This window comes from Dicentrarchus labrax, unplaced genomic scaffold (assembly GCF_905237075.1).
Source record: "Dicentrarchus labrax unplaced genomic scaffold, dlabrax2021, whole genome shotgun sequence".
Classification (NCBI taxonomy): Eukaryota; Metazoa; Chordata; class Actinopteri; family Moronidae; genus Dicentrarchus; species Dicentrarchus labrax.
Window position 1 is genome coordinate 4,304,869 of NW_026136717.1, and position 19,436 is coordinate 4,324,304.

At 42.2% G+C, this 19,436-nt stretch overlaps 1 protein-coding gene across 10 annotated transcripts in view; it reads right to left on the reverse strand.

Moving 5' to 3' along the window:
- Positions 1 to 19,436, reverse strand: part of nrxn2b (neurexin 2b) — a 635,050-nt gene that overhangs the window by 23,211 nt on the left and 592,403 nt on the right. For 8 of the 10 annotated variants that reach the window (XM_051375286.1, XM_051375283.1, XM_051375282.1 and 5 more), the window contains one exon: positions 9,187 to 9,276. The exons of the other annotated variants lie outside the window; for them this stretch is intronic. In XM_051375286.1, the coding sequence (XP_051231246.1) occupies positions 9,187 to 9,276 (90 nt within the window). The remainder of the gene's footprint in view (positions 1 to 9,186; positions 9,277 to 19,436) is intronic. 10 annotated transcript variants of the gene reach the window in all.

The window sequence follows — 19,436 nt, forward strand, 5'->3', positions numbered from 1 at the left end:
TATAACAGGCATTCACAGCTGTAGACAATGCCTTAATTAACTGCAATGCAGAGACTGTAATGGTCAGGCTTCTGCAATGAGCCGCTGCAGACACCGAGACACTGAGCTGGGAGTCAAGTTTGAGACATCTGTTTCTGTTTTAGCTCGTATCGGTTTATCCATGCCTCTACCTCTGTTTACCTATTAGTGCTGAGTGATATGGCCAAAAAATAAAAATAGCTCGGATAATTCCAAATTGTAATCATTTTTGTCCTCCTGCAAGACTAAAACAATTAACACATATATTTAGATCTAGAATAAAAAAAAAAAAAAAAAACTGCACCAGTTGACCCCTTTCCGCTCTGTGCTCCAATAATGGTTGAGCAAGCCTCGGTCAACTTCCTCCTTCCCTGTGCTAAGATATGCTATGTGCTAGGCTAATCTATGTAGAAAAGACACATTTTGTTTCGATGGCTAAAAGATAAAAGCGACATATATAGTCACATCTTATGTTAGCTGGCTTATGTTAGCTAACTAGCTTGTGTTTGCTACCATTAGCTGGCTAACTTAAGATGTGACTACGTGTCGCTTTTATCTTTTTACCACCTTCAAAAAGTTGACCATGGTTCTGACAGAGGCTTGCTCAGCTGTGATTGGAGCACAGAGGAGAAAGCTGAGGCTGATGGGACTGTCAGGGTATTTGGTCATAAGCCAAAGTATTGTAGAAATTACAATTCTGACTTGAAGATGGCGCTAGAAGTAAAGTCAGGGCCAAAGAAACACAAATGTCTGTGAAAAATGTTATGGCTTTCCATCTAATAATAGAACACATACATCCAGTCTAATGATCAGTTTCAGCACTGATGGAGCAGAAACGTCTGCACACTAATTCACCCGCCTCTGCTATTTGCATTGCTTCATGATGTCTGCAGACACCTAGCTACCTGCCAACATGGCAGGGTAAAAAAGCAGAAACTCTTCAGACTCCCAGGGGTTCACCTCTTGTAACCAGAGATGAAGTGTCATCAGCGAACACAAACCCAGCGCTCAGATCAGTTTGCAGTCTGTTTTTAGTCTATCCCTCTTCTATGAGATCACCAGAGACACCTGGAGTCATGGAAGTCTTGTAAACCGCAGCAGCTGCACATATACTGTATCTTCATGTCACAGTTTACAGGACTGTTGTGACTCAAGACAGCTAATGTTGCCAGCTATTATTTATGTTGTTTTGACTGAAAATGACCCTTTTGTGCACGTTGTAACACATCATGCAAGGAATGTATCCATCTGTCTTTCCATAGACCTATTTATCCATCTACGCATCATCTGTGAGAGTAGTTATTTTTTTCTTTTAGTTTTGTGCATCCCCGCCAAACTGTCAGTCCCTATTACATTTAAATCCATATAGTATGTTCTCATAAAATCCATAGGGAAATATGGATTGCATAAAGTAGCACACAGTGCTTCTCAAATTTGTCACAACAAAGTGGTGTAAAATTAGCTCTGCATAATAAAGAAATATGCATAGAAACATGGTTGAAAGTGAGATATAAGCAGCATAAAGAGATGGAAGGGAAGGCTAAGGAGGGCTGAGCAGTCAAACATATTGTACTTATAGTCATGTGAATCCCAAAGCTAAGTTTCCAGTGGAGATTGCAGAGGATTTTTCTCCCCTCCTTGACTAGAAATCATGCTTCAGAGATGCTGCAGCTTTGTAAATCCTTGCTCCTGTTCCACAGCCTAGAAATACAGAGTATCCTGGCTAGGAGCTGTACTTTGCTGCTTAAATAGGGCATCTGGGTAAAAGAAGGCGGGCACAACTATTTCTAAAGGCTTTATCATCCGCAATCACACCCGTCTTTGGTTGGATCACCCGGGGGGGCTTAGTGGCTGATAGCCTAGCAGGCGTCATGGAGGAGTGAAAAGCGCTCCGACTTTGATTTCCACACCGAATCATTGTGGTAATGACCCCTGCATGTCACAGCATCTTGTGCAGCTGGGAAAGAGCGTTTATTTTTACATTTATAAGGCACAGTGTAATGCCCCCCACCCCCTCCTCTGCAGCTGGCAGGTGATCAATATGAAAGGAGATGTGGATTTTCTCATGAGACTTTCCTCAGCAGTGTCCCGAAACAGAAGATGCACCGTAATTGGAACTGACTGCAACTAAAACAATAAGGTTTCAAGTAAATCATCACTATTCAGGATACTGATCCGTAACATGCAATTTACTTTTTTTGGTAGTGGCCTGACTTATCTATCAAATGGGGGACACGATAAAGAACGAAGAGGTTGGACAGGGACTGAGAGAATGGGGACATGAGAGCTGACAGGAGCAAGAGAGGATGACAGACGAGTAGGACAGAGAAAGAGTGAGCCTGCATGAAGATAGAATGTCAGAGAGACAGAGCGAGGGCACAGAGGGAGGGAGGGAGGGACGGAGGAGAGTGGATGACAGGCTTGATAAAAAAGAACAAGAGGAATTGTGCAGTTAAAGACAGTGGGTGAGGAAGAGAAAGACATACAGTAATACACAACACTAAGATGCCAAGAAAGAAGTGGAGGGAAAAGTTATGGCAAAAGAAAGCAAAAATAGGTGCAGGAAAGTGCACTGAAGTTCCCATGTAGATGATAAGGAATGGCTGGTGAGTCACCTCTAGCTTCCCACCCTCTTTCCTGAGTACAGTCAGCTAATCACATGGCTAACCTTGTGGTAATAATGACAGGGTTTAATGATATGTACCTGTCTCAGTCTGAGGCCATAGCTTCCTGCTAGTGTATGTATCACTGCATCCCTGTTGTCTGGCCAGAAAAGATGCTCATATAGAGGAAGTGGATATACATTTACACAAGGGCTGGGACGAATACTAAAATAACATGCCTCGCCAGACATGCTGTCAAAAATACTGGTGTGAAAATAGACTTACTGTAAGAAACAGTCTTTGAATATAAATTGCACCTATTGTGTTACTTAAGAAGATGTGGTACTTTGTAAGGTGTGGGTTTAAAAGCTAATTCTCTGTCTTCTATTAGTAATAATGAAGCTGTACTCTCAAAATCAAATTTGCTGAGAATTGTGGGAACACTAAGGTTTTCAAACAGTCTATAGTTGTACAGGCACATAGATCTCCAGTGAAAACCCAAGGAAGAAAAGCAGTGCAAAGTTTGTTCCTATTCATTTTCTTTAGCATGCGTGTGCTGCTTGCCATAGTCATGTAAATTGTCAGACAAGGTCAAAGGTTGCTTATTTGCACAGTGTCTGCTAACGAGCAAGCAACTCACAAGCACTGACACAAGCGAGAGGTGGCGGAGGCCTTTTAGCGCGACTTGTTTGCTACCAGTGGGTCTTCACCGTAATACGAGATTATTATCTATAATTAAGGTGCGCTCACTTTAGGTTTGCCTGCACATCAAGTGGTTTAGATAATCTGGCTAGACTCGTTTACAAACTGTCTGATCATGTGACTGTCTTTCTTTCTCCGTTGGACTTCATAGAGATGTCGCTGTACTCCCCAATCTCAGAAATCTTGATGAGTACAATGTTATCATATCAGATAAAAATGGCCAAAACTATGAAAACGTGATGAAAGTTGTAATAAACGTCTTCTGGCTGGGTTAACTGAGGTCTGTCATTTCATTTTAATAAACCTTGTGTTCTTGTAGGTGGCACTCTTTTCTTTGTTCAGTCATGTTGGCTAAAATTGCTCATACTAAAAGAAAATGCAGAAGGCATCACTTCCTGTGTGCCTGAGGATTTTTCTAATGAAAGACCCATCTGCAGATTTAAGAGGTTTTATCAGTTGGGTGCAGGTTGCATCACTCCTGTTTGATGTCAGGTACAAATAGAGTCAAATTCTATTTAGATGACTTCTTCAAGTGTCCTATAAACTGCTGCAGTAACAGGACCAGTAGCAAGTTTCCAGTAGCAGCTTTGCATCGATGCACCATCCTCCTCGACTTTTTTTCTAAACAGAGAGAAATGGCTTGTCTCAAATGAGTTGTGGTCGGTAATTACAAGCTGAGCCGAGCCAAGCCAGGGAGTGGGCTTGGCTTGGGCCACGCTCGCCTTCCTAATGCACAGATTGCTTGTCGGAGGCTGTGAAATAATGGCTGTATGTTTGCTACAACCCCCAGAAAGTAGGTGGGGAGGAGGGAGGGGACGGCAGCTTGATACCATGCTCTCGCCAGGCTTGACCCCCTCCCCTGGCTGTAAGCAGCTAACATGGAGGAGGTGTTTGTTGGAGGGAGGCAGAGGGAGATTGAAGGGGGAGAGACTGAAGGGGGGTGGGGGTGGGGAGGTAAAAGGATGATCTAAGTGTACCCATCCCCGGAGGAAGGGATATGAAAAGGACTGCTGCTGGAGAGAGCAGTATCTTCCTCCCTCCACCGTCATCATTACGCCTCTCTCATCCTCCTTCTACTCCTGTTATCTCACAGAGAGGAGGGATGCCATATGGTTGCAAGGAGCTTCTATCTGAAATGTTTTCTCTTAGCTGAGTTGCAGGGTGGGAGGGATGGCCCAGAATTCACCTCTATCAATATATTGCTTTGAGATGTGCAGAACAGAAAGTTGGACCATTTGCACGCACAGTCTTTATGGGTTTGTGTTCACAAATCCTTCATGCGCTTGCAGAATTTCTAGTATGTGTATCAACAAACAAGAACTCCCCCTATTTCCATTTTCTTCTCTCCAGAAAAGAAAAAAGAATAAGGAGGGAGAAAGTCGAAGACTGAGCACAATGGGGGTGGGGTGGGATGCTGACAAAGTCGATTATGAAGTGTTCCCAAGTTATCTCCTCGGCACAAGGCTCTCTTTGGTAATTAAGAGCGTTTTGCTTTTTTGCTCCTCAGAAGTTGGGCTGGTTTGGGTAAAACACTATGAATTAATTGTGTTTGACAATGGAGATGAGGGGCCAAATGCGGCATGAAGTCAGACTGAAAGCCTTGAGAGGCAGCGTGGAGCCCTGAGGTACTTGAAGGCAGCTGAGGGCGCCGTGGTTGTGGCGGTGAATCTGCAGGACTTTGGAGACAGTAGATTAGATTTAATTATATGTGGCTCTTCCTCTGATCCTATATCTCAAACAGGCGATACTATCGAGGGAGAGACACAGGGAGAGATCGCTTGATGGTTAGATACTGTAGGGACAATCTTCGCTCGTTTTATTAACTCCAGCTGTGATTATGCTGTTTTTAGGCTATTTCATGGTGGGGGACCATGGAATAACAACAGTGTCCCTTCTTTGCAGCTATAGAGCTGCTTTCTCACAGCCACTTTCCTACTCATGAGCAAGCATTTTCAACATTCATACACTTTCCCCCGTACTTCCTGCAAATATGGCCATAATAGTCAGAGAGATCAATTGAGAAAACAAGAGTAACTCAGCGGGATACAAAACTCATCATGGGGTTGCTAAAAGACAGACTCAGACGGATTTGCTCTCTGCTGACTGCAGCCTGATGTCAGAGAATCTCTGAAATGAAGCTGGGATCATGAATAGCAGATCTGGACCAATGCCTGGCCTGAAGATGTTGATTTGGGCTCTGGCCCCACACCAAGTGGGAGGATTTGATTGCTTTTGATTAGGGAATGGGGGAGCTCACACCAGACCATTAAACACTGAACATTAAACCCAGTACTCCAGCTTGGATTTTAGACCACAGAGACTCGATGTTGTAGTATTCCTCCTCTCCTCCTCCTTGCACTCACGTAGCTCTACTAAAGAGCTGGATGGCCATGCTGTTGGAGAGCTCCAGAGATAGACTCCTTGCCAGAAGGATATACAGTTCCAATTCTTCAGAGGCTTTATTTGCTTCCTTGCTCATCTGCTAAAAGGAACAACTAAGGAGAATTGATTCTTGCTGGTTATTTGTTATCTTTATTTTCTAGTGGAGCTCCCTGATGAGATCAGGAAGCTGCAACACATTATTATTGTTTCCAAAGAAACAGGCTACATCCATGTGGGGAAATACTTTCCATTTTTTTTTTTCAGTGAAGGCTGGCATTGGTGGTTAAGGAAAAGATAAAGAGGGAATAAAAGGGAGTGAGGGGTAGGAAGGCCAGATAGAGAGCAGAAAACCTGGGATGACAGATCCATCACGAGGCGAGACAAAGACGCAAGGAAAAGGGGGGGATGCATCTGAGTAAGTTTTGGCTCATATAGAGCTGTTGAAAACTTTTGGCACTCTGATTTTTCCCCTCCATTGGGTCCCCGTAATGGCTGCCATTTTGGATTTAGTCAGCAGGCACAGAGTCGGACAGAGACGCTCACTCTGATCTGCCTCACACACAGTAGCAGAGATGGGATAAGGGCTTCAGAATGACACAGTGCAGCTCTCTTCCGTGACACTGCTGGCTCCAATGACTTTCATTATATCCTCATGTGACTAAAATACTGATTTGTGAGAGTGATTTTTTATTTATGTCAACACATGAACATAAGAGTGCACGAGTCTTGAGAGGAATGGCACTGTTGTAGTACCAATGGGATCGGAGAGGTGTGGAGGTTTTCCATGCTCGTCGGCATTCACATTTAAGGCACTTGAAGAGGAGACCCATGGGGCTGATTGTGGTCAAGAGCATGTTAAGACCTATACCAAAGATTGGAGACCAAACCCATATATTGGTAACACAGCCTGGACCATTATTGGACATATTACAGGATGAATGATCAAGGCTGTTTACCACACGACAGCCTGTAACTCATTCAAATGTGCATACACCCTTCACTCTGCATTGCAATATAACATATAGAACAGTACGTTCAAAACATGTTCCATTTCCTTTGTGGTGAAAACAATAAATGTTAAAGGGACCTTTTATTTATTTCATCAAACACATTTTGTTTCAATGACCCAGGGCAGGTGCGTCATTTTTGAATTTTGTGTTCAGTTATTTGCTTTGTTTTAACCCTCTGAGTTTTGCATCACATATGGAGGTGACAAGGGGAAGATGTCGGAGATTGGTTTCTTTTAGTAGTAGTTAGAACTTAGTTAGCTTTATTATTTAGTTTTTGTCCCAAGCGATCGCCGCGACCTGTCCAAGTTCTTCCAAATACTGACATCCAGGTCCAAATGTTAAACATCATTTATAACAAGGTTATAACTGAGGGCTCTCTGAATTTGTCACCAGCAGGGCAAAGCTGGAAAATGTTTCCAATCGATTCAAATCATGGCTAGCGGCGGAAGGTGGGGGGTCATGGGGAGAAGCCCTCAGCAGTTAGTGTGGGTGGAGTTTGATTTGCTGTTAGGTGGTTAGATTCTGCTTAGAAGTTTCTTAGCTTTAAGTTCTAGCCGCTTCCTTATCAAAGCAACAAACAGCTTTAACCCTTTGAGCTCGGAAATGTCCGCTAATCCCCCTTGTTATCTAGACTAATATGTCTTATATGCGAAAAGTATCTTAGAAATGCTCTACCAAAACCACTTTGTCTCTTTAGTCCATGACGTGTGTATGACATTTCTTTAACAAATCCAATCAAATTAACAAATATGCAACCTTTCACATTTTTCTGAGAATGTACCCTGATCAAAGCCCTCACTTGAGGTTTGATGGGATTATTTGTTTATTTCGTCTTCCTACTTTCTCCCAATGCTGTCATCTACATGATTGGATGCAGACTCATCTCAAACTATAGAAGAAAGGGAATAATACATTCGGTTTCAAGCTTATTCTCTTTAGAGTTTCATAGCATGCACAAATCATTTAATAAGTGGGTAAGTCATTTTTTATTGATCCAGTTTTTCATTCAGCTTTCATCTCCCCAGTCTTTTTAATTCTGATTTGTGTCCTAACTGTCCTCAGCAGAAGTGCATTCCCTGATGCACCGGAGGAGAGCGGAGAAGTCAATTTATAGAAGCTGGAGATGAATGCAAGGATTGTTTTGTTTCCATGAAATAAATATGCACGCGCTTCAGTTATCTTGTTTGTCTGTCGCCATGAATACTTCATTTTGCTCTCGGAGACAAATTTTTATCTTCTGAATTCATCCCTGCATGTGTTATTGTTCACAATACCATTTCAAAGGAGCACCTAAAGCTAACTGGTTAATGCTTGAAACTCTTAATTCGAGATAATCTAAAAGCATCTCTTATGCAAATAGAAAAGATAATGCAAACCTTACTGTAAAGTCTTTAAGCCTTGGATATTCTGATAATCGAAACCAAAACCATCCATTTCTAAAGATTCTCATCACTAAACTGTGGGTTATATTCTGCTAAATGGTACTGTATGTGCTCTTGTTCCCCTCTTTTGAAACTACCACACTTCACAATATGCACAGAAGTGCATGAGAAATACATCCGCTATGCTTTTACTGCAACACAGAAACTATTTTAAGACTCAGCTCCATTTATTGGTCCGATTTATTTTATCCCTCTCTTTTTGAAGAATCAACCACCTTCAGCAGCACAAACACACGGCACAAGACAAAGACAAAGAGGTTGGGACATTCGGCACTCAAAGGGTTAAAGAATCATCACTTTGATGGGACCACATTCGATACTTATGGCACTAGTTATGCATAATGTTGGGCGGAAAATGGCACCAACACACTGCAATGAATGTAGACTGATTACTGAACACTTCAACAGTCCCTTTAACTTTTAGTGACTTTCAGGGGGGGTTCTTTTTTTCTTGTAATTTGTCTTTGTTTTTGTTTTCATGAATGATTAAATATAGTCAATGCAAATTCACATTCAGCCAACAAAAGACACAGGAAAGAAGCAAACGGAATCAATAGGCTATTTTCATGTGGTCAGGTTATTCGGGGGTTATGTCGGGTTATTTGGGGGTTAATTCTCTGAAGAGATGCAGCCCCAGTTTAAGGTGCTTTGGATATGGTCCCCTGGATTTCTGCATACCAATGCTAGAGAAAGGTGTTATTTTGAAAACTGAATATTTTTTTAAAATGCCAATTACAATTTCAACTGGGCGAACTAGAGTGTAAAATAATGTCAAATATGTGATGGAAATTCTGAATTCGAGGTTGGTTTTTCAGACCAAATAACATAACTAATAATTGAAAGGAATGAGTTAGCAGCAAATTATTATTAGGCATGTTAAATTTGCTGTGAATTATAGGGGACCTACAGTTCCGTTAAAGAGCCAAATCACATTCACCCCTGTTGTATGGCACTGCACCTCCCCCAGAGTGGTGGTTAACGGTAGGTTAGGCGGTTAGGTCATTAGTGGAGTTAAAGGGATTTTATTACCTTTGTCGAGTAGCCACTCATCAACTACCCGACCGAGTCGGTATGGGATTCTTTGTCTAGCAATAGCCAGGCGCTCATTATCAAAGTTCCCTTTAAGAAATTTGGAGAAGACAAATTAAGAGAGGTTACAAAGAAATCTGGAAGTTAAAAGGTTAGAGGTTAGAAGGGCAACATGGCAAACGTTTAGCAAGTTATGTACTTTAAATCAGCTTTAGTTAGGACAGGAAGAACTTGAGGATGTGTTTTTGGGCTGGTTTGTTTGGTTAGACAAGTTAACAGCACACTAGTTACCTTGAGTTTAAGTTTTTTTTAAATGTACTAACAAGTTAAACAGATTTATGAATTATTTAGATATAGTATGATTTGTGTTAACTTAATGATAGCTGTCCGCAAAGAAATGCATTAGCAGTAATCAAGCTAGAATCACACACAGAACCAGCAATCATTGAACAACAGAATTAATACACTGAATGAAAAAAGCAGAAAAAAGGCATCTCAATGTCAGCAATAAACCCATTGTTATTTCACATAAGCATTAAATAAACACACAGCAGAAAAAAACATTTCATGGTTGTTTCAAGGAAGACACATTTTAGTTCCCATTGCACACAAAGAGTTCCTGATTAGAAAATCACCACCTCCCAAATCCAGCAACAGGATGGCATTCTGCCCGTGGAGCTTCCCTTTGACTCCAACTCTTCTACCAAAGTGAAAAGGATTTAGTGAAACTGTCAGCACTCAGGTTTTCTCAGGTTTTTTTTTCCTTGTGCATTAATTGAGCACTTCTCAGTGGCACTTGGCAATTAGCATCACTTCATCAGCGTGTCAAAGAAGTTTCAACGCCGCTGTGCAAACTTATTATCCCTCACTTCACTTCAATCAACCTCTGGGTCACGCTGCGCACATCTCCAACACTGTCAATAGAGACAGAGCTGGAATTAAGGGGAGATGAGGGCTGATGGTGGCCAGGCTGGGGGTTTGATTAAGTCTAATGTGGTGGCAGTGTCAGAAGCTTAATTAGGAGTTATTGTCTATGTCAAACGGGCTCCCAGAAAACCATCACTATAATTTACTGGAAATTATCTAATTTATAACATGTACGAGTGAGAAATTGAATCAAAAGTGTGTCACTTGCTAGATACAAGGTGTTACACTTGAAATGTAAGGGTGTGTTCACACTCAGTAGCCTATGTTTGAGGTGCACTTAATTAACCCCCCGCTACTCCACGCATCACAGAACTCAGAAAAACCAAGCTACCTATGAGTGCAAGTAACTATTTACTCCTGGCTGTGGCCACTGTAAGCCAAAATGAACCAAACAGATGACTCCATTACACTAGATGTTTATGTGATGAACTGTAGCTGTGGTTTCATCCTAAATTAACACAAAACAAAATCTTAAAAGTTTCTGAAAACACAATATGAGCAATTTTGTGCCTGAATGTCTGTTTTGGAGGTTTGTGACACTAGAAAACACTGACACATTGAGTTTGGGACCACAACAGGAAACAGAAGAAGCTCTGAAGTACATCCTGCATCCTAACTATTAGATTTTGCTCCCCCCACTGCTCCGTGCTGCTGCTTCTGCTGCAGTGATCTAAAATAGACCACCTCTCAGTTCTGCAGTACCTACTTCCACTCCCCAGGGGTCTCTCTACCCACGCCTGCCTGCGCAATAATGGTTCACAGAGGCCGAGGGTGTGTGTGTGTGTGTGTGCGCGCATACTGTATATGAACATAAACACTTGTTTGTGCATGGGAAAAGAGGGCCGCTGTGAGAAAGATAATGAGAATTGAATGAAGGCAGAAAGGCAAAATGAGGAAGACTGGATTGAATGAGAGCCGGCAGACGTATGGAGAAACATATAGAGGACGAGCTGGATAAACATATAAGAGTAGGTGGTAATAATGTACTATATGACTCAGTGTCATTGATATGCTGCACTTGTAGCTCTTGGTGTTCATGTAGGTAAGAACTGACTCACCTCCTGTGAGCTCAGAAACAGGACAGGACATGAAGCTGTTAAACTGTTAATGCAGGCTTTGATTTTCCTATAATAGATATTATTGCAAGTGATGACATTTTTTATTGCCTGCAATAACTGCTCAATTAAACCCCCCTGTAGTATTTTGTAGTATTTCCAGTGGTTTTTAGCGACTTGAAGGTGTCTGTAGTGGCACAACTGTTCTAAATTAAGAGTAAACTGTGTTGCAGCATGTTAGTGGGACCAATTACATGCACGTGTTCACACTGCACTTAGGATTAGTTAGGTACTAGTCTGCCTTCTGGAAAGGCAGTGCAGCAATTACAGTGCAGCGCACACACAGCCCTGTTTTTAGAGAGGACATGGGCACTCTGCAGCAATCTGTGAATTAGAGAAGGAGAGACAGATGCTGCTGGTAGCACGGAGACGAAGGAGAGGGAAAGATGGGAAAAAATGAGAGGGGTGTGGTAGCGGTGGGGGCGTTGTTGAGAAAAGGGGATCAAAATAATAACAGCGAAAGGAAAATAGTGGGAGGAAGCGGTCCTTAGTGAGATGAATCAATCCTGTGTTTGTATGTTCTACTGCTGCATCCGCTATCTCAGCCACAAATCCTGACTACATCTCCTCCCCCTTCTAACTTTCCTGCCTGAATCACAGTGAGGCAGCCACTTCCAGTAACTTCATCTGATAAAGGCCCCCATTTCTCCCCAAATAATAGTTGATAATGAGTAATAGCTGGTGAGATGTACTTGTCCCCCTAGTGGCAGCTGTTAGACACTGCAGACTGGAAGCTACTTCTCTTTTATCATCCTTTTCCTCTGTGCCTCCTCTATGGAACGTTTCCTTCCTATTTAGCTTCCATCACTCTTTCCTTAATCCCTTTTCCTTGTCTTACTCACTTTTTCATTCCTTCTTGCTTGCTTCTTTCCGTCTAACCGCTCTTCCTCTTCTGTGCTTGCCCTTGTTCTCAAACAATCATTCATCCACACTTCATTCTGTCCTTTCTCTTACGCTCCTGCCAAAGTGCATTTTTATTTCTTGCTCCCTAATTCCTACCATGCCCCATTCTCTCCTTGCACCTCCATTACCTCCTTCTTGCCTCCCAATTCCCTCCTCTTCCATTATTTCTTCTTTGTCTTTTGATCCTATCTTCCTCTTCCTTCCTCTGTCTACTATGTCCTACTTACCCCCCTTGCTTCCTCCACAATTCTCCCGTTTTATTCATCCGTTCCCCTCAAATTTCTTCCTTCCTTCTGCATTTCTCAAACTTGCCCCCTTAAATCCCTCCTTTTGTTTTGTTTACCTTCACTCCTTCCATCCTTCTTCATTGCCTGGTAACAGAGTGAGTATATTACCAGGAGATTAAATGTGGTACATTGTGACACAGCCACTGCCATCCATGACTACACACTCTCTCACACACACACATTCACACACACACACACACACACACACACACACACAGAGTCTGACTAATAGTATCGTGGGGAGAGTATAAATGCTTAGAGGGAAGTGTGTGTACAGTATGCAAATGTGTGTGTATTCTTTCCCCGGCAAACACGAGTGAGTGACAACATTCTCATCAATAACTAAAAAACAACGGAGGAATCAACAAACAAGGTTTTGTGTATCTACTCAAAACAGAAAGATGGACCCCGGGAAGTAAACTGCGGAAGTGATGGATTGTGACTGCGAGTCTTGTTTGAGCCAAAAAACGTACGTAGAGCCACAAAGTTCTGTCGGACAGATTTCTGTGACATCTACACCGCGGTAAATCTGAATTCCTCCGTGTCCTGCTTGTTTGTTTGCATCTGTTTGCGCTTGGATCCTTGGAGAAATAAGTAATTCTGAGTGAACCAGTGAAACTTTTCCCTTCCCACTCCTCTCCCCACCAGCTGAAGCCTGCTCTGCATGAGAATGGAGGGATAGATTAAACAGCTGGGTCCTTGTCTTCTCCCTCACCGCCATTATTGCGCTCACTCTGCTCCCAAGGCTGTTCCCTTCGCTTGATGTGAGAGACAACAAGAAACAATGCTATTGGACCTGGAGCTCAAGGAAATCTGATATTTAAAAGAGAGAAAAATAAGCTAGTAAATCAAGCAGCGGTCCTAAGCCGTTATATTCTGTCTTTACTTGCCAACCTTGACTAATGGACAGCAGTGGCTACTGTGTGTTTATATGTAGCCTAACATTTCCTTCAAGGGGTGATTTTACGTGTCAGTTAACTCGGTCAAGTCTGAGGAAATAACCCCATATGACGTCATAATGATATAATTAGGGCTTGAGACAAAAAAATGTAGAATTAAAAACCCACATTACAATCTTGGGGTGAGCCAGTCAGTGAACATCCAAAGAAGGATATTATTGGTTATTGGCATTGTGGGAAATGTAGGCGAGCAGGTGTACATAAACATATCTCATTCACAATAACCCGAGTAAACTCTTATTCTGACAACTTGTAGGATAATAATATAATATGGCCATTATCTCTTTTACTGTTGGTTTACATGTTATGTATTTATGCACAGCAGTCACTAGCCAGTTATTTGGCCCCAAGCCTTTAACAAATGAGTCTTCACATTTAAATTGTATCTTTCTAAGGCTTGGTTGTTGAGATTACAAGAGACGTTTAAAGTATTTTGGTAATGATCTATTACAGCTGATTATTCACAAGGCATACTGTACAACTGGTGGACATACGGACTAAAAGCTGGTCTATTCCAATTATAGGTGCATATAAATAGTGTACCTTAAATAAAATGTACGCCAAGGTATGAGAGTGAGTGCATGTAAACACTGGAGTCTGGTCCACACTTATCCACACTAGTCATGTGCAGTTGACCAGCCAGCATGCCTGCGGCTCTGGACCCCCTGAGGCTCAGTACGTCCACCCTGAAACACTGGTGGTATCTTCACTCTGGAAGCTAGAAACCTGTCTGTCCTCCTCTGGCGCCCCATGTTCGGTGCCTGGAGCATCGGCTGCATTAACAGCCCTGATGGGGGCCTGTCCTGGGTGGGTATCACAGCTGCTGTGCTGGGGGCAGGGCAAGGGCACACAGATTGAGTGGCACCTCTGGGAGACACAAAGCAAGGACGGACGAGAGACCTGCGTGGTGTGCTTCGACTGTAGAGTGTCTGTTTCTGTGTCTGTCTGGGAGTACTGATAATCCAGCATATGAATCACACGCTGTTCTGTCTTGCTCTCTGTCTCCTTCTGTATCGGCTCATATGTGTGCGTCTGTATGAGTACATGTGAGTGTGTGTGTGTGGAGACTCTCCAAGGAGCCAGCTGTATATCATGTAGCTCTGCAGGCAGCCAGATGCCCTTGTACAGGACACCCACATCGGAAATCCATCCACAAGAATGGAGATTACATTGGAGACGATTGGCCACCGGCCATCCCGCGCTCCCTCCCTCTCATAGAAACCTCTCTCTGTCAAGCTAGCCTCATTCTGTTTTTCATTAGGTAACTTTAGATGGATTGTTCTCATATCCGCTGGGTGTCTTGGAGCAGATGGGGAGAAGGAACTGCCATATGCACTGTAACCCTGTAACCCAAAAGTCTTATTTTCTTAAAACAAGTAAAAACATTTGCCAGAAAAATACATATTGCAACCTGTTATGTCATTTTCTTCCAGTATCTTGAAAGCAGAAAGAATAAAAAAGTTCGCTGCACTAGAATCAATAAAGATTTTAGAAAATTCTTCAAACATTGTTCAAATATTCTTTGTGCACAGGCAGATTTGTACACTTGTTTAAAGAAAAGAAGACTTTAAGGGCTCATAAATGGATAATTTTTTTGCAGGCATGTTATGTTTCTTCATGTGAATTGCGCAGGGAAAGAAAGTGATTTACATACCCACCACTCTGCTTTGTTCAACGTAAACACATCGCCCACCGATTGTGTCTGCACGCGTTTGAAACTGATGAAATCTCACTGTTTTACCTGCTCATTTATCTTTCATCTGTGCAGCAGTTATCAATCCAATGCGCTCGTTTTCATTTTTTCCCCTCTCGCTTCGACAGGATCCTCACCACCTTTCATCTTGGCCACGGTGGATTTGTGTGAGGGTGGCTGCGGGAGTGAGCCAGAGAAAGCCCCCCCGCTGCCGCCACTCACACACACACTCATGGAAATCAAAGTTGTCACTTCTCTAATTACCTAAAGCAATCTTTTCCCTCTCCTGCTCTGCACTACTTAGCTGTCTCCCTCTCTCTTCCTCTCTCCTCGTCATTACTTTCTTTACTATTTCTCTGTTCTCTCTCTCTCTCTCTCTCTCTCTCTCCCCCTCCATCATCTCATAGCCACAGGCCAATAAGTGGAGATACCTTCCAACTGTGTGAGATCCAATCAGAAGGAGTCGCAGAGCACCAGAGGCCCAATAAGAACCCACAGAAAGAGGGGGAGCTGTCATCAGTGACGAGTGACTGAGCTGGCCGCCCTCAATTAACTCTTTCTGAATTTTTTTTTTGCTGTTGATGAGTAAAATAAAAATCTCAACTATGCCAGATGTCAGTTATGCTTCACATCAGATCAATGGCCTAGGAGGACTAACAGGTCCAATTATTTTGCTTAGGTGTGTTATTTAACAACAATGACTACGGGAATTAATAGCATGTGTAATTTACATGTTAATTTAGCCAAAAGAGTCACTGAGCTACTTAATGGTATATCAGTGGTACCATTGAAACAGTAATTCCCTTCTTCACAAGGGACAAAGTCTTCAAATCCTTTTCTTAAGTAGAAGTAGAAGACAAGAGCTCTACGCTCATTTGCGGTTCAGTATAAAGCTGAAATAATTATCCGCTTTCACCTCAAATTCAAAATGTTGATACTTATCTGTTCTTAAATAATTTAAAACTGGATAGCTAACTACTTTATATATTCTTGATGGTTTTAACATATGATGTATCATATGTTTTATACCATTATATGTTTTTCATGTAAAGTTATAACCTGAAACTATAGAATAGCCGTCAAACTAATGTAGTGGAGTAAAAAGTTCAATATTTCTATCTTACATGCAGTGGAATATAAGTTAAAAGTAGCAGAAAGTAGACATCAAGTTTAATTTGTATTATTTTTAACTCAAATCAAATACCCAATGTGCAGGTTGTAATGATAACACTACAGGCCCGCCTTTAAATGAGCCTAGCTTACAGTATATGGAGGTACTTGTTTAAACATTAAGATAGTAAGATGGTTTCCTGCCAACGGTGACACAAGGCCACACTTTGCTCTGTGCATCAGCCCGCACACTCATCTATCATCTTCTGCTTGGTGGACCATCAGTCACACAGGGCTGCTTTGACACTCCATGCTTGAAGGCCGAGCTAGTGAAGTGAAAGCTAGTCCGCGCTCAGCTTAAGTCCATATGCCTCCAGCCATTTGTCTGACTGTGTTGTCTTATATAGAGTGCACCCCTCTCCTGTCCTAGTCCTGTTGCTTTCCCCTACTTTTAGCATTTTAACTGGTACCACTGAGTGCTCCCATATTGCTTTTGCCAAAGGGAAGAGGTGAGCAGATCTTCTGGGTTGCCTCTGCCTCTCCCTCCTCACACTGTCTCTTTATCTTCCTTGCTTATTCATGGTTGGTTTTCTTTCTCTCTCAGCGTGGAGGTCGCAAAGACAAAGATGGATATCTAGAAACACTGGAGACATAAAGGCTGTGATAAAAAGGGGTAGGAGGGAGGAAAGAGAGCAGCCGAGAGCTTTGTTGACCCCTTTTCTTGGACCATTTATCCGAGGAGTAAGAACATCTTAACAGCTCAGCCGGAAGAGCTGGAGCTGACCTCGCCGGCACAGAGTCTCTTCTCCTCTGTGAATCCATGTCTCTCTTCTTCCCTTTTTCCTCTCTCTAATGGTCAGCCTTCACGCTGAACGGATCCCCTAAATGCCGTACAGAATGAAAACAGGGAATGACAATAGCACTCTCTTTGTGCTTTGTCTATTTTTCCTCTTTCCTTCCCCGCACTTGATTTATGATCTGTATTAAGTGGTGTGTTGATCTACTCAAAATGAACACTGTCGCACTAGAGTGCATTACGAGTAGCAAGTAATGTTTGATATGAAATTATTCCTGGGCTTGTGTACAATGCCATATTGTGTGTGTTTGTATGTGCCTGTGTGTGCTGTATGGTACTGTACCAGCTACGTGTAATCTTCCCTGCTGTGATGCAATCCAATTTGCGAAGTGCTTATTATTCAGTAACATGCAAAGCCTCATCCATCACTGCAGACAGGACTTAGCTTCCAGCACATATACTATGATCTCGCACTCCTTTTTTTTTCCAACTGTTCCCTCACTTCATTCCTCTCCTCCTTCATTTTCCAGGCACTTTGTTGTAGAGTACTATTGCTTTTCATGTCTTCTATATCCCCTGCCTTCAACCCCTTCATCCATGCATTACCAGCACCCCCACCACCACTTCCTCTTTCTTTTAATTCTACTCAACTGCAGCCCTGTCGGAAACTGAAGCTAAATGGCAGCTTTATAGAAGATCTACAGCCTGTAAACACTGGCAAGTGAGAAAGAAACAGTGCGTGTGGAAAAAAGACGACGCACTGTGCGCTCTCATTGGTCATAATGACACAGTTATGAGGCAGCAAAATATGGTAATCACAGCCAATACACTGCAATGGTGACAATATAACTACGGTTGTAAAATGCATAATGATTATTCAAAACTCAGGGGGCATCACAACAAAGTCCAAATGCCAAGTGTGGTGTAAACCCACAGGAAATAGATGGATTCACCATTTACTGTGGTGAATTACTATAATCAAAAAAGAGTTAATGTGAGGTGATTTGGCGATTTGCAAAGAGGGAAGATGATGAGATTGAGGGGGTGTGTGAGACAAAGCAGAGAGACATTCAACACCTGCTTTCCCACTCGCAGGTATTCTCTCAAACATGATATACATCCATATAAGCCCATTAAAGCGACCATATATGTATGGATCTGTACATATAGCCACACAAAAGCAAACACAAAACATGTACAGACACACACCCAGACAACACTATGCTCAAACACACTGTCTCATACATCACACACACACACACACACACACACACACACACACATACACATACGCATGTATTTGATTGCCACTAAAGAAAACTTAATTTGAATTTTTTTAGTTTATAGAATAACATAATACTGATTGACTCAATCTTTCCATATATGCACTTCAACAAATTATCAGAGGTTAAAAAAAAATTACAACACTGTCTCCGCTGCGTGATTAGCAAGTCAATTCTGGGAAAAAGCATTTAATTTAATATTACATTTATTATCAGATTTAATATCAATATTATAGATACTTGAATCAGATCATTAAAGTGAAACGATAAAACTTTAAAAAACGAAAATTACACATTATTTATTAACAAAAAAAGGCACCCTTCTTGAATCCAGTGCACTCAGGGATTTGTCGCTACAGTCTTACTTGGTCAGGTATGGCCATTATCTTTCGGTCGCTAATATTAGCAAACTTTTGGTACATTGGACATCACTCAGTTTGCTGACCATGTGACTCCCTCCACTACTGTTATAGTAGGTTTTAGCATTTAGCATCATAACCTATTCATCACTTGTGACCATTGTTTAGCAAAAGATACAAAGTAAAGCTGTAGTCTGATAACAGCTTAAGGTTGAACTTTTTTAATCAATTCAGAAAATGAGAACTCTACTTCCCTTTTGCAAAACCGAAATGAAATGAGAAATTCTTCAGGGCAATGGTATAAAATTGCAAATAAACTATTGCAGACTACACAATTAGCCATATCATATCTGCTACCTTTCTCACAGCAGATGACCAGTAAATAAAGGGAGTCGGGTGTGAAATGATACAATTACAGTCCGTATGGCACTTCTGCTAACATCTGCCTGTTTATCTGCGGCCAGGTTGAGGTGCTCAGCGTGACACAGGGTTGATTTTTTATTGAGCCACTCTGCCATTTTGGGAATGTGGAAGGTGGGGTGGGCCAATAACTGTTGCTGCAGGACCCACTGGGGACACCTGACACACTGGATTAGCTGGCCGGGTGCTCCTCTGACACTTTTTGTCTGCTTTCTGTCCATCAAATGAATACATGCACACACACACACACACACACACACACACACACACACACACACACAAAGAGTGACACACACAAGATGCACTATGTCATGGACACGGATAGACGCGCGCACTGTCTCACATAGAATCAGACTGAAACACCCACAGACACACACTCCCTGAGGATTACAAACATC